The 15,503-nt window shown below is 42.2% G+C and overlaps 2 protein-coding genes across 4 annotated transcripts in view; one reads left to right on the top strand and one right to left on the bottom strand.

Annotated features, from left to right (window-relative positions):
* The window catches only part of kbtbd3 (kelch repeat and BTB (POZ) domain containing 3), a 52,823-nt gene extending 47,069 nt beyond the window's left edge, over positions 1-5,754 (top strand). For all 3 annotated transcript variants that reach the window (XM_049577472.1, XM_049577470.1, XM_049577471.1), the window contains exons 4-10: positions 991-1,173; positions 1,487-1,660; positions 1,755-2,045; positions 2,383-2,625; positions 2,705-2,995; positions 3,146-3,295; positions 4,691-5,754. In XM_049577472.1, the coding sequence (XP_049433429.1) occupies positions 991-1,173; positions 1,487-1,660; positions 1,755-2,045; positions 2,383-2,625; positions 2,705-2,995; positions 3,146-3,295; positions 4,691-4,813 (1,455 nt within the window). In that variant the 3' untranslated portion in view covers positions 4,814-5,754. The remainder of the gene's footprint in view (positions 1-990; positions 1,174-1,486; positions 1,661-1,754; positions 2,046-2,382; positions 2,626-2,704; positions 2,996-3,145; positions 3,296-4,690) is intronic.
* A 102-nt stretch (positions 5,755-5,856) lies between these two features.
* Positions 5,857-7,779, bottom strand: LOC125889449 (sarcolipin). Its single transcript, XM_049577478.1, has 2 exons — positions 7,455-7,779; positions 5,857-7,128 (listed from the first exon to the last, which is right to left on the bottom strand). The coding sequence occupies exon 2, from the start codon at positions 7,041-7,043 to the stop codon at positions 6,948-6,950; it is 96 nt and encodes a 31-aa protein (XP_049433435.1). The 5' UTR covers positions 7,044-7,128; positions 7,455-7,779; the 3' UTR covers positions 5,857-6,947.
* Positions 7,780-15,503: the final 7,724 nt, after the last annotated feature.

The raw sequence follows: 15,503 nt of genomic DNA, 5'->3' as shown, positions 1-15,503 counted from the left end.
GCTGTCATCGGTAAAATGTCACTTGAAGAGACAAGTACCAACCAGGAAGAGACTCAAAATGACCACAAAAAAGATGCAAAGAGACACAAAATAACTGCTGTATAGTATAAAGAGAACTGGACCCAAAAGCACGACTCAGACAGCTGTTCAGTTTAAAAGGGGATTTATTTTCAATAAAATAAGAAGGGGTGTCTTCGGTTGATCCAGGGTATTTGGGAGACACAGGGCAGGCAGGCCGAGCAGGGCTGGAAACAGGCTGGCAGGCTGGAGTGGAAGGTAAATGGGTGACCGGCGAGTGTGGATCTGAGGCACAGAGAAACAAGGTTCAGGCCAAAAATCCAAGAATAAAAAAAGCAATGAGCAACAAGTAGGCTGTAGTTAGTGACGCAGGGTAGACTGGACTGCAGAGTCAGGGTATTTGTACTGCTGGGTGTCATTAGTGGATGGCTTTTGGCTGAGCAGGCTGATCAGCAGGACTGATGAGAGCCACACCCAGACACACAGACACAGAGAGAGACAAATGAGGAACCACAAGAAACAAAGGGGAGGGGGTAAAATGGCTGACACATTAGGAATAAAGAAAAGGCACAGACTGGAACCAAGAGACACAAACAACCAAAAAAGAGACACAAGTCCACAAAAAGATGCATATGGCTATAAAGAGATGCAAAAAAAAAACCTATGTAGGGGAGGTGGTGGGACCTTTTGTATATCTGTGCCCAGGGGCCCATAGTCATAATCCGCCCATGAGCAGAGGTCTAATCAAGCAAGTGAACACACGTGTGTGCAAGGCCTTTATTAAACTACATTAATTAACAGCTGAAGGAATAGTAGTTCTTGAAATAATAGTTGATTAATTAAAAATATACTTGTCTGTCTCTAAGTTGCGTTTTTTTTTAAATATGTATTGTATATTGTTTTACAGTATATTGTAATTCTCATGGATGTTTTCTCAAGTGTTCATGTCGTTGTGTCTTGTTCTGTCCTCAGGTGTCAGTCCTGTCCCGAGCATGCAGTGACTTCCTGATAGGAACCATGGACCTCTCCAACTGTCTGTCCCTCTTGTCCCTGGCTGAGGCGTACGGCTCGGCCTCCCTCCTCCAAAGTGCCAATGACTTTGTGGTTCAGAACTTCTCGGACCTTTCCAAAACCCAGGACTTCCTGGATATGCAGGTGCTGCTTAAGAGCGGACACAATAAGGAAGTTAATTAATCAAAGAAACTGAGGTTTATTCCTTTGACTAGTTTATACCTTGACTGTATATTATGTATTATGTATGTATATTATCTAATTTCCATACACACAGGGCGTAACATTGTCCCAATAATTACACTTAATAAATCATAGGGTGTCCACGGTGAGACCTTTGTCAGTATAACTAGTGTAAACAGTGATTTTGATTTGACAAGTAACCTTATTATCATCCCAACATCAAAAAGTCTGACTGAATTCACTCTGTATTTACTGTTTCAATTGCTTCTTATAGCTAAATGTGTTGGAGGCATGCCTAAGGTCAGATGCTCTAAACGTGCCCAGTGAGGAGACTGTGGTGAAGTCACTTCTCAGATGGACACGCCATGATCTCGCTGCAAGACAAAAACTGTTGCCGGGCTTGTTATCTCTAACCAGACTCCACCATCTGCCTGCACCTGCACTAACGGTATGAACACACTGCACATGCTGGATTTTTGCTTTTGTTTTTGGTCTTGTGATTGTCTCATCCCTCATGTATCACCCCTCTCCTTCTCTCTCAGACCCTGCGTGACTCCGACACTCTCCTCTACGATAATGAGTCCTGTCTCGCCCTGTTCTCAGAGGCACAGAGCAGGCAGGATCAGTACAGCGGCCTGCTCTCTGACGCCAGGCCGGCCACCACACAGAGTTACATCTACATCCACAAAACGGAGGAGAACGGGGAGATCCGCCACACCTTCTGCTACTGTCTGGAAACAGATCAGTGGAAAGAGCTGGGAACAGGGCACGGAGAGGGGACAGCCACAATGCCAGACCCACCGGGATCCTACCTTACAAGCTTTGCTGAGAAGGTACGTTTTTGGGATTGGATCTTGAGTCCTGCAGTGGTTCCTTTAAAATTAAATTAATTCCATCAACTTATGACCCCTTATTATAAGTTATAGCTTTGTTGTGGGCTTTTATGTCTTGTTTCAAAAGCTTTATAGAGACCACAAAACATAAAAGTATCCATTATTTCGCAAGAAATAAAATGACAGTTAAAGAAAGTCAAAAATATAAACCTATTTTTAAACATCCTTATCCTTTTAGTTATCTTTTAAACCCTAAGCTTAATCGTTGAACCCCTTGACAGGTGTAAAAAGAGTTTGAAAAAGTTCACCATCTTCTCCTCTTTCCTCTGTATCCAAGATGTTTGTGACAGGCGGTTGCCGGGGTAACTGTTGTCGTGCAATACGTCTCCATGTGGCCGAGCCGTTCCACGACGCTACGGACGAGGTTTGGTGCTACTGTCCTGTGACTCTAACCTGCACGCCTGCACCTGCCATGCTGAAGCCCAGAACCACGCACACGGCTGTAACCTGCCTGGATCGCTTGTACGTCATTGGAGGACGGACCAAGGGATCCAGAGGGGGAGCTCCCAGTCTGCTGGAGGTAACAGTGTCTCCACCCTTTACAACAGCAACGGGAATGCAGTTTATTTGTGCAGTACTAATTCTTTTCTTTCCTCTAGGTGGAATATTATAACCCTCTAACTGAGACCTGGTGCTCTGTCAGCCCGCTGCCAACTGCCATCTTCTACCCCGAGGCCAGTGCTTGTGACAGTGTCATCTATACGCTAGGATCAGAGGTGGAGATCACAGACTCCTTTAACCCCTCACTGGACTGCTTCTTCCGCTACGACACCCAGCAGGACCAGTGGAGCCGCCTGGTGGCAGAGTTTGGCCAATTCTTCCATGCTACACTGGTCAAGGCGGTGTCAATTAATAACACACTGCACCTCTGTGACCTGTCCACATATAAGGTGAGACATCAGATGGGCACTGAGGAATGAATGAGTTGTCTGTTCTTGCACTGAAGTGTGAGACATTAAAAAGTAGTTTAAGTTTTCAAAGCAGGACTGTTTAAATAGGTCAACTCAGAGTTCAAAGTGTGACTTTTTCCCCACATCCAGGTCTACAGTTTTTGTCCAGAGACCTGCGTGTGGAAGGGGGAAGGGTCATTTGAGTGTGCTGGATTCAATGCTGGAGCAGTCGGTATGAGAGACAGAATCTACATCCTAGGTGGAGACTATTCACCCGATGAGATCACTGATGAAGTACAGGTAGGAGAACCTTTTCATCAGAGAAACTGACATATTTTCACTTCTATTGGCTAAGGTGCTGTTCTAAGTCATGGTTTTATGAGCTAAAGGTGATGTCCACCTAATGTGTTGACAGCTTGTCTAATGGCCTTATGGCTCTTTGCCTTCAAGAATCCTAGAGGAAGTGATCACTAGCTCACCAGATAAATTTTGGCATCAAAATTACATGCACGACCATCTCTAGGGTTACAGAGGATGGAGAGAAAATATCCAGTGAGCAGCAGTTCTCTGGGTAAAAATGCCTTGTTGATGCCAGACGTCAGAGGAGAATGGCCAGACTGGTTCAAGATGATAGAAAGGCAACAGTAACTCAAATAACCACTGGTTACAACCAAGGTCTGCAGAAGACCATCTCTGAACCAACATCATGTTGAACCTTGAAGCAGATGGGCTACAGCAGCAGAAGACCACACCAGGTGCCACTCCTGTCAGCTAACAACAAGAAACTGAGGCTACAGTTCACACAGGCTCACCAAAACTGGACAATAGAAGATTGGAAAAACGTTGCCTGGTCTGATGAGTCTGGATTTCTGCTGCCACATTCAGATGGTAGGGTCAGAATTTGGTGTAAACAACATGAAAGCATGGATCCATCCTGCCTTGTATCAATGGTTCAGGCTGGTGGTGGTGGTGTAATGGTGTGGGGGATATTTTCTTGGCACACTTTGGGCCCCTTAGTACCAACTGAGCATGGTTTAAACACCACAGCCTACCTGAGTATTGTTGCTGACTGTGTCCATCCCTTTATGACCACAGTGTACCCATCTTCTGATGGCTACTTCCAGCAGGATAACGCACCATGTCACAAAGCTCAAATCATCTCAAACTGGTTTCGTGAACATGACAATGAGTTCACTGTACTCTAATGGCCTCCACAGTCACCAGATCTCAATCCAATAGAGCACCTTTGGGATATGGTGGAACAGGAGATTCACATCATGGATGTGCAGCCGACAAATCTGCAGCAACTGTGTGATGCTATCATGTCAATACGGACCAAAATCTCTGAGGAATGTTTCCAGCACCTTGTTGAATCTATGCCATGAAGAATTGTGGCTGTTCTGAAGGAAAAAGGGGTCCAACCCGGTACTAGCAAGGTAAAAGAATGGAAGACTGGATAAATGGGTCAGGAAAGGAAAGGAGTAGGGAGAGTGGGTTGAGAAAACTGAGACAAACAAGAAAGAAGGGGTAACCAGGTGACTGGAGATGTGGCCCTGCTTCCAACCCTGAGCTAACTAGTTCATTTAGAGTTATTTAAATGTATTGCTGAAGGTGTGCTCATTCATTCTGTTCATTTTTTGGGGACAGAGGGTATTCATCCTCTATGGTATGTGTGTGTTCTTGTGGCCGGTACAGGTGTACCACAGTGGGAGAAGCCAATGGGAGGAAGTGGCCCCCATGCCCAGAGCGCTCACCGAGTTCCATTGCCAGCTCATCAGCTTCAACAGATACAAAGACCCATGGGGTGACACAGCATGATCCACAGCAGACACACGCCCGCACACACTCATTAACACATGTGATTGGAAGTACATGTGTGTGTTAACATGTGTCACTGATGTAAGCAATACCCACGAGTCTCCTCTGTGCATGACGGACAGCTGACTGAGAGAACGTTCAACTAACACCACATGTCTCCCACATCATTATAACACGAGAGCACCTGAGCCAAATGATTTATTACAGTTTTTTTTATTTGAAGATTTGATCCTTATATTTGTATGTGTAAAGCGCTCGCTGTCATAGGAGTGTTGTTGTGTCAATCAAAATGTGGTCCCTCCCATGGAGGAGCCCTATTGAGCAGGAGACTGTTTTAGAAATCCTATTTTAGTAACTGATTTTTTTCTGCTTTGTATGTTATAAAAAGTAGAATTCGCCCACAAAAGAGCTCACAGTTTATCAGCTCTCCTACAGCTACAATATAGAGAAGGAGACTTTGATATGTAAGACTTTTAAAGCTCCATTTACTCAGCTGTCAGGGGGATTTGGTGTCCTTTTCCTGCATTTGTGGATTTTGCAGCCTAAATGAATCAAATGATTTTGTTCTGGCAACATTACACAAAACACCTCAGAAGTCCTGTTCAACTACATGTGCTTTATTTGATAGCACAGATCAGAAAATACACATTATTCTGATTTTCTTTGTTGTTTTGCTGCTCACATTTAAAACTACAAAAAAAGAAACAGTTAAAATAACTCAATGCCAACACTGTGTAAACTATGTGGGTGGATTTTGGCTTTAGACTACTTGCCTTTATTCTGTTTCAGACTGTCATGTGTCCATGCATGCCCTGTTTCTCCTCTCATAATATATTCTACATGTGATCAGTACACAGATCACCTGATTATCTTCAATAACTGCTTGTTTGATGGAAATGTGTAACTATCATAGAGAAACACTCCATAGATTCAAAGAACACAGTAACTTAAACATTTCAGAAACCGTGAGGAGAAAATTGTGGGCTTCATGGTATGTATCGTGAATGAGCATTTGTGTCATGAAACAGAAAAAGAAACCGACAAATGAAAGACTGTTTAATGGCAAGAACTGAACATAAAAATAATGCTTCATTATTTGTGTTAATGTCTCTTCAGTATCTGCACTGACACATTCATCACTTAGTACAAACAGAACAACAGACACAACAGCAGAGTTCATTGTGTCAAAGGTTACGTAAATGAAACAATCTTTGGAAATGACATGGGCGACTGCGCTATTTATAGTGACATTGCAGTGTTTTATAGCCTTCATTTTAAAGGTTCCCACAGTGAAAAAATACAGCCAAAACCCCCGTGGTGATTTATTTTTATTCACTCCCCCATCTCTACTGTGACTTTCCCTTCGGCTCTTGCCAGAAATTCAAAGCCACAGTTGAAAAACATCTCAGAATACAAATACAGATCCAAGAGTTTGTCACTGTCAATCTGCCCTGGTTTATGACCTCATATCAGTGACTGTATATAAAGATGGACAATGCGTCTTCACTTCCTCCCACTGCCGAAAAATGAAGCCAAACTAACCCAGAGTCAGTGGTTGCAATTGTGTGCTGGTATCATTTGGAGCCAGAGCCTGTGTAGTAGCGATCTCCATAGTACTGGTTTTCCACCTATACACCTGTCCAACTAATCCCAAGCAGCGCCATTGATCACGAACACACACACAGCTGTCAATCATGACGTCAAACCCCCTTTTTTTTACAGCATCAAATAACTAATTAAAACCAAAATTATCAGGAAAAATCAACACTTGAACATAAGACCTACCTAATATGACAGTAACCATCTTTAGGTAAACCTAACCCCTATTTCACAAATACTTTGAGTTTATAGTTTGGCCCATTTCCCTTTTGCTAACACTGACTCACACTGCAGCCAGCCACCAAGATGTTTTGGCTTCACTTTTGGGGAGTTGTCATGTTGTCCATCTTTATATACAGTCTTGGTCTCATATGAAGACTAGAGCTCTGAACCAGACCAGTGCCCATCATGAAAAGATGTAAACACTGTGCCTGAACAAGAATCAATCAGCAGCAGAATCCTACAGTAACCATGCTGGCTTCCCTCCGAATGTTTCTCTACCTCTCGTTCATCCCCTCTCTTGTTGCTCCATGGTTCAGTCCTGGTAAGTTTTCACCAGTAGCCACATCAGCAGCACAGTGATTAAGACGATCATGAAGTTGAGGAACAGCTCCTGCGCCGAGCGGTCCATGGTGGTGTCGGAGAAGAAGGAGACAAGGGGGAAGGATGCAGAAAATGTTGTTGGATGTTTTCAAGAGGTGCAACTGGTCCTGGACCTGAGAGGTGTAGAGAGACATGAGCAATATAACACAGGCATAACAAAGCCAAATACGTGAGTATGTCTGTCGCCACCTGTTCAGACTTCGCATCATTCAACAGGCAGAGGGTCAACAATATCCCCAAGGATACACACAGGACATGACAAACACACTCACAAAGCACACTTAATGATACACTAACACACACATGATCAGGTTAGAAAGTAAAGCTGTTCCCAAGTCCCTTTACACTCATTGATTTTCATGGGATTTGGAAGCCAACTTTAGCCCAAACATTTTTCAGAATGTTAACACAAAATCAGATGTAGTCCGTGAACTGTTACCTCTCTTCGTTTGGCAGTGATCTCACTATGACCAGGAAAAGGTGAAAGCAGGTGTTATGTGTCCCAGCAGAGCCTGACCTCTGAACGCTTATCTTCTTTCTGGAAACTTCTCTACAGTGGCAACTCTGCTCTCCACAGCATCAATGAGCAGCTGATCCTTTTGCCGTTGTCCAGCTCTGTGCAGTCGCCAAGGGCAGGGTCCGCTCCTAAAGTAGCCATCCTCAGGGGACCGCCCATGTTTCACATACACACAGACTGATGTCACGCACCAACTAAGCAGCCAATAGAGTGTGTTATTTTCTGCAGTCTCATCCACTGGTGTGTTTCCCATTATCACCATACAGAGTCTCTCTAACACACACACACAGACACACAACAGAGGAGGGACACAGGGTTATTTATAAAACATTATTGCAGATACTAGGTGGATTACAGTTGTTCCAAACACAACACTCACATCTTCTGATGGCTATGAAACTGTAACAGTATCACTCAGTATCTGTGTGTGAGCTATGCAAAGAGGAGAGAAGAATAATAGAGCGACCTCTCCAAAATACAACACTGGACGCATGTAGGTTTAATACCAGCTAATGCCTTGATTCATCATGCTGTCTGCCCTGTCACAGAGGAACTCTGCAAAAGAAAAAGCAAAGGTTAATACTTCCCATAGTTATTCAGTATCACCACATGGTTCTGGATAACATCTGCCAGTCTGCTGCATGTGGCTGGCACCCTTCCTACATGGGTTTCTCTTCACTGATCGATAGACAGACACAAGCACCCAGGCTAAATCAGATTCTACTCCCCTCAGTGAAGTGCACACAGGCTGATGGGCAAACAGGCACCAATGTACTGTACAAGCACTGCTGGGAAGGTTTTTTTTTTATAGCTCTGTATTACAAAATGTTTCTTGAATGTTTCATGCCAAACTTGGAAGAATTAATCAATCCTGTTTGCCTTCTTAGAGTTAATGTTTGATATCACTATCACATCACACTAAGTTGGTGTGTTAAATGTCGAGTTACAGCCGGCAGCTACTATAGTTAAGGCATGGCGTGATTTTGCCTGGAAATGCCCATTGGACCGACATCCCATTGTTCCGACCATATTAAACCCATTGTTCCGAAGTCCCATTGTTCCGAAATCATCATGATTCCCTGTGGTTAAGGTCTGGTTAGGTTTAGGCACAAAAACCACTTGGTTAGGGTCAGGAAAAGATCATGGTGTGGGTTAAAATGAAAAAGAAAGTTACAAACACAAAAGCCGTGAGCCTGCTCTGCCTCAAGCCTTTCCTAGCTGACCCAGAGCCGGTCGTGGCGCACCATCAAGGTAGAAATACGCCCACCGGGAGCTGTTCAGTACCGCGGACCGTCGGACTAATGTGATGTCGGACCAATGGGCTGTCGGACCAATGACATGGACCCATTTTGCCATGTAGGACATGTTCCTGGATCAACATCCAACATTGCATTTCTGGACAAACATTGCAATCAGAGCCTTCTGACATCATCAGTCTGCTCCTGTGCTTCTTTAAAAATTCCTTTGTGCTTCTTCAGAGCTAAGCTAGTTTTCTAAAATGACGTTAGAAAAATTGATTAAAAAAAGTCCTCCGTAACATTAAACAAAAACTTTAGAAGCTACTGCAGGGTTAATGAGTTTCTAAGTGGGTTGGCTAAACTAACAAGCAAGCTTGGCAATAGGCTATAATATTATCAAGTTACCTTACTATGAAGGCTATGCTAACGAGTAACCTTGCTAATAAGCTAGAATATTAGCAAGTTAGCTTTTCAAGTTAGGTTGCTAACTAGGGAGGCAATACTAAAAAGAAGCTTGTCAATTGGCTAGAAAATTAGTGAGTTACCTTGCTAACTAGGAAGGCTATGCTAATGAGTAAGCATACCAGTAGGCTAGAATATTAGCATGATAGCTTGATAATTAAGAAGGCTATGCTAACAGGTAAGCTTGCCAATCGGCTGGAATATTAGTGAGTTAGCTTGCTAACTAGGGAGGCTATGCTAAAAGGAAGCGCACCAGTAGGCTAGAATATTAGTCAGTTAGCTTGCTAACTAAGAGGGCTGTGCCAAAAAGAAGTTTGTGAATAGGCTAGAATATTAATGAGTTAGCTTACCAACTTAGAACACTACTGACAAGTAAGCTTGCCAATAGACTAGAATATTAGTTAGTTAGCTTGCTAACCAAGAAGGCTATGCTAACGAGTAATCTTGCTAATAAGCTAGAATATTAGCAAGTTAGCTTACAAACTATGAAGGCTTTACTAAGGAATAAGCTTGCCAATAGACTAGAATATTAGCAAGTTAGCTTGATAACTAGGAAGGCTATGCTAACGAGTAAGCTTGCCAATAGGTTGGTTTATAGGGAGTTAGCTTGCTAACTAGGAAGGCTGTGCGAACGAGTAAGCTTGTCAATAAGCTAGAATATTAGTGAGTAAACTTGCTAAGTAGGAGGGCTATGCTAACGAGTAAGCTTGCCAATAGGCTAGAATATTGTTCACTAACAAAGCATTTTTCAGTTGCAGATACCTGCGATTAACACAATTTCCCTCCTTTTTTACAGCCTATTAAAAACTTTTTTTTTTCTGCAAGATTGCAGTGCTTGTGTTGATCCAGGACCACGCTCACAAATAAAAAGAGTTTTAAATAGACAATGTGTCCAGGTCTTTGCAACTGCAAAATTACATTATCTCTACTCTTAATGTTAGTGACCAATAATTTAGTTCGTGTAGTCTACCTAGTTAGCAAGCTAACTTACTAATATTCTAGTCTATTGGCAACCTTACTTAGTATCGCTAACCCACATAGCAAGCTAATAGCTTAGGGCTGTAATTGGTTAATTGCAATGTTAGTCCAGAAATGGGATGTGGGCTGTTGATCCAGCAGCCTCTTACTTAGCAAAATTATGACATGCAGTAGTTATGGTAGTTAAATCCACTGAGACCACATTCTACCAGAGCTACCTGTCTTGTGACAGTACAGATTAAACAACTAAAATATGATGTTGTGTTAACTTGTGAGTTTGTTGCTACTGGAAGGCAGATGATGTTACCCTTGGACGGAGCCAGGTGAGCGCTTTCCCTCTGCTTTACTGTATGCTAAGCTAAGTTAACCAGCTTCTGGCTGTATATGACACAGGTATCAGTTCTCTTTTATAACTCTCTATGAGAAAGCAAACAAGTGTATTTGACAAAAGTTTACCTTAAATACTATTTTTTTTTTGATTATTAAGGTTTGGGTTTTTTTGTCTCTCGTTTTTGTGTGCACCCATTGTACCCGTACATTCTTCCTCCTCTTTGTTATGCTGGTGCTAAGAAAGGGATTTTGACAGTTCACCAGAGCCAACCTCTCAGGTCATCTCACACTTGACAGCTGCTTAAAACAGTGTTATCTCTGAACTAATGTTAAACTCCCTTGACACACACACACCTTCTCCCGTACACAAAGGGTCACAGCGGGACAAAGTGTATGAGCTTGGCAGCCTTGAACCTTTCCATCACGGGATTCCAAGGTCATTCCCAGAGGATTTAACAGATCAAAACGGCTGCTATTTTATCACCCTGCTGCCCTGCCAGCGTCGGACCAATAGCTATTTGACCCAGGGATTCCCATTGTCACGGAGATCCAGAGCTGGGGTGATTGAATAAAGCAAGGCGAGGTGTGCAGGCATCTCTGTGCAGGATGGACCACAGCCCACTCTGACAGCTGTGTGTGTGTGTGTGTGTGTGTGTGTGTGTGTGTTTAAGATAGAAAAGCACTGGCAGGGTTACCCTCTAAATCAGTGGAGAGACAGAGGGGTGTCAACAAGGCCTCAGACACACCATTCCACACATTCTGGGACACTGTGTGTGTGTGTGTGTGTGTGTGTGTGTGTGTGTGTGTGTGTAAGTGTACGTGCATATATGTGCATGCAGTAAAACGACTGTTTATTATCTGGTGAAGTCTGGTGACAGTTTTATGCTTGCCAGCTGTAGGTGTTATGGCAAAAAAAGAAACAGGATAAAACTCAAATCACTAATAATATCAATAATATCTCAGTAATCAGTTTATGCCACAAGACAATTAGCTTGAATATGTAAAGTAAGATGGGAAACAGCTGCCCTTAAGCTCCATTATTAACTTGTAAATATTTAACATAATTCAACAGAGCTGATTTTATAGCTGCCAAGATTTGCATCCACTGTAATTTAACCTTAACCCTTGATTTTATCTCATGACACCTTGGAGTCAGATGGTTTCTACAGTCCATATTTTAGGCAACTATGGTTCATGAGTGTGAATATTATGGCTGACACTCACCTTGCCTGCGAAAGGAGGGGACTGTGGGGGAATGCGTTTTGCCAAATAATGCATCCACACTGTTACTTTAATTCTAATTATCTGTGAATTAGAATATTTAAATAACCTTCAGGGAATATTGAAGGTTATTTTAAGGTTTTTAAAACCCTTCAGAGAACCTTCAGAGAATGTTCACTAAAGGTTCTCTAACTCTTTTTTCTTCTTAAAAAACCGTAGATCTAAAAATTAAAACATTTAAATGACCTTCAGAGAACATTCCTGAGAAGTTCTCTAAAAACCATTGAATAACCCTCAGCGAATGTCACCCGAAGGTTCTCTGACAACCAATTAACTATTTAAAAAATGTCCAAAAACAAGATTCCATGCATAAATTTGCTAATAGGGAAAGCATCTCCCTGGTGCCCTTATTAAATAAAGAAAATATGCCTCGTGATTTAGCCTGCACATTACTTTACAAATAGCTGGCACTGAACAATTATTTATCCCACAGCTTTGCTCATTTAAAGTGTCTGAATCTTTTCCACTACAGCAGCAGTTTTGATTGGAGGAGAGACAGGAATTCATCTCAGCTGACTGTCATCCTGACAGAGCTGATACACACATCCAATGCAAGGCTCAGCCCTGTTAATATTTTTGACCAGTTACAATTGTGTTTGAACATCAGATCTGCTGCCAAAGACCTCACCTAGTAGCTTCTGTCTGTAATATCCCCTTTAGCTTCCAATTAGTCATTGAATAGACTGATCTTTCACATTCTTCACTGCTTTACTGCTTCACTGCCACCTGTAATGTGAGATAACCCTTTGGCTGTATACATTTTCTTAAACAATGAAAATGTTTAAAATTCCATGGTTGCACATCAGTTATGTTTCCCTTGGAATTAATTAATTAGCCCTAGAAATGATCATGTGGCAAACATATTTCAGTCGCTGGAAAGATTTCATGAAGGAACTATGAATACAGTTTTGGCTGATATACTTATGCGCTTCTACCTGTTTTATCACCTTGGTTTTTTATGACTCTCATCCTCCATCCAAGAACAGACAGACATGTGCTTGTATGGAGTCCCCAGAGATCAAAATCCCTATTTTAAAAAGCAGGACCTGGTTTCTTTATTCATCCATTTCTGTCATGCAGGCTCCAGCTAATTAAAATACAAAGATGCCAGCAACAGGAGTTTGGCCTCTGGCTACCGGCCTTGCATATCAAAGGGTGATGGCATGCCTCAGGGTGCACAAGTGGTTCCACTCTAGTTCTCATCATTACACTGTTTTTTTCAGAGCTTGGCTGATGTGCGAGGTGAAGCTGCCCTTGAGCACTGGCAAGGGAAATATACTCCTAATCTCCTGTTCAGAACCTGAAAGTGATATTTCCACTTGGCAGAACGTTGACTCCCATTGTTTACAAGTTCGTGAATGGCTATACCAAATGTATTGTTAAAATTAGACTGGTAAGATGGGCTTCAGAGTTTGTCTGGAAACAGCAGTTGAAAAACAAATCTCACAACAAGCTCCAGCTTTTGATCATGCCACATGATCTTCATTAGCAGATGAATCATTTGTCAGCCACTAAGTAGTCGCTGGGGTGTGAATGTTTTCTCAAACAGTTTAAACTTTCAAATACAGGTAACTTCTCCATGTGCTGGGGAATATTGTGTGACATGTTTGAAAGCTCCAGCTACTAAATGGAGCAAGTGGTATGATCGTTTTTCAGCTACTTAAAAGAAATGTAGAAAGTCAGATTGACTCGGGGTAACAGATTACAACAGAACTGTCCATCACACAAAGACAGAAAATAAAATAAAATAAAATGGAAGCAGGATTGACTCTCTCCTTTTAAATTAAAGCTTTTCCCTTGCTGGTACCTTTGCCCAATTACTTCACCAACAAAGCACCTGGCTGATGTCTCTGGGTATCATTTAACGCTCATAAATGAGTGAAGACTATTTTTATTTTTTATTTATTAGACTGTTTTGAAAAACAAGATGCAGAGCAGAGTGTTGTTATGATGTCTGAGAGGGCAGCCATGGTCTCCTGTCAGACCAGCTGTTGTTTTGTAGACCAAACTGAGCGTGCTGTTAAGACGACCAAGGGTTCCCACTGGCCAGCAGCTCAGCCTGGCACTGCAATTACTGAGATGGCTGTGGACAGGTGAGGGCTTCATTACACAACACACTCGGGTATAATTGCACACACGCTGACGCACGAGTGTTTCATGCTCACACTCACACATACAAAGACCACATCCAGTTCATGCATGCTGGAACATAACACTCACACCCAAAGGGGCTGTGGAGTCATTAATCTGGCTGTAGAGGAATTCATACACAGGATCTGAGCTAATTGGCTCCTTTGAGAGAGGAAGCAGACAGAGAGCAGCAACCAGGGCAGAAGAAAAGACAAGAGTATATCAATCACAATTTAGCAACATGCCTGAATGTGAATGACTGCTTGTATCTGATCAGCATCTGCCCTGATGTGCAGAGTATTGTGTTTTATTGGGAAGGAAGGAGTAAGTCAGCTAACCCACTGTGATAATACTCTTTCAATCTGATAATACAGCTTTATCCTCAGTTGCCCGTATTTGAGTGCAGTTTGATGATGGATGAGTGAAATGGATGAAAAAGGAATGTCAAACACTCTCCCCAGGATAGTCATCCTATATTCTTACATTTTTATCCCCTAGTATCAAGTTAGCAGGGCCTATAGAATGATCCCTGGAGCATTTTTGTCTGTCTTTTGTTGGGAGATTAAGAAGGCATGCAGCATGGATTTGCCATCGGGGATTTAGGTCCTATATGATGGAGCCGCAGGGCAAAACAGTGGATGTCAGGACGGCTTGGATACCAAGTGAGAGATGGATAACAGCGAGGAGAAAAGATAGAATGCCCACTTACACAATAAGAGCAAACGTAATCCTACCATTAGCTCAATACAATGGGCATATACCACAACATTAACAACGTGTCCCTGCTGGGATATTATACACTTGGAAATAAATAGCAGTATTAACCACGGCAAGCACAAACACCAAACAATATTAAAATGTCTCTAGAGACACACTCTGAGCACAGACAGATTTTCTTTCCTTATATGGATGATCTACAAACACTTAACAGAAGGGCAGATACGACCACTGGAAATTGCAAAGTAAAGCTGAAGTTAAGATGCCTGTTTTGTCATTAAATATTTTATGCTGCCAAACACAGGTTCAGTTAACTGCTGCATCACATTGCGCTAACTGATGGAAAACAGACATTGTTAACAACATTGTTAATTCTCTGCTTTGACCAGTCAAAATATCTTCTCTGAAAGAATTCTCAAAGGGCGCCACGAACCACCTCTACCTCGTATTAACATCAAAGGTCATGTGTGTAGGATTTAGGGACATCTACTGGCAAAAATGGTATAAGCTACAAGTTTTCATTAGTTAATAAACACCTGAAAATAACAGTTGTTGTTTTCATTACCTTTAAGCCCAGTTCAGACCAAAGATTCGTGGCAAGATGAGTTGAAACATGCAGCTACTCGCAACGCACCATTCTGCAACGTTCTAAAAACCTGCCAGTTCACACCAATGCAACTAGATGAGATGGTGTATCATCTCTATACAACAACTCTTTGTACTTACGTTCTGATTTACAGCTTTGCAGGCTTATTTTGAGGCTGAATATAATTTGTAGCTTCTTAAAACAAGCACCAGATGGACTGTATTTATCATAAATATGCCACAACAATAT

Source organism: Epinephelus fuscoguttatus, linkage group LG5, assembly GCF_011397635.1.
Source record: "Epinephelus fuscoguttatus linkage group LG5, E.fuscoguttatus.final_Chr_v1".
Taxonomy (NCBI): Eukaryota; Metazoa; Chordata; class Actinopteri; order Perciformes; family Serranidae; genus Epinephelus; species Epinephelus fuscoguttatus.
The sequence above is the reverse complement of the archived record's forward strand: the minus strand, read 5'-3'. Positions and strand labels throughout refer to the sequence as shown.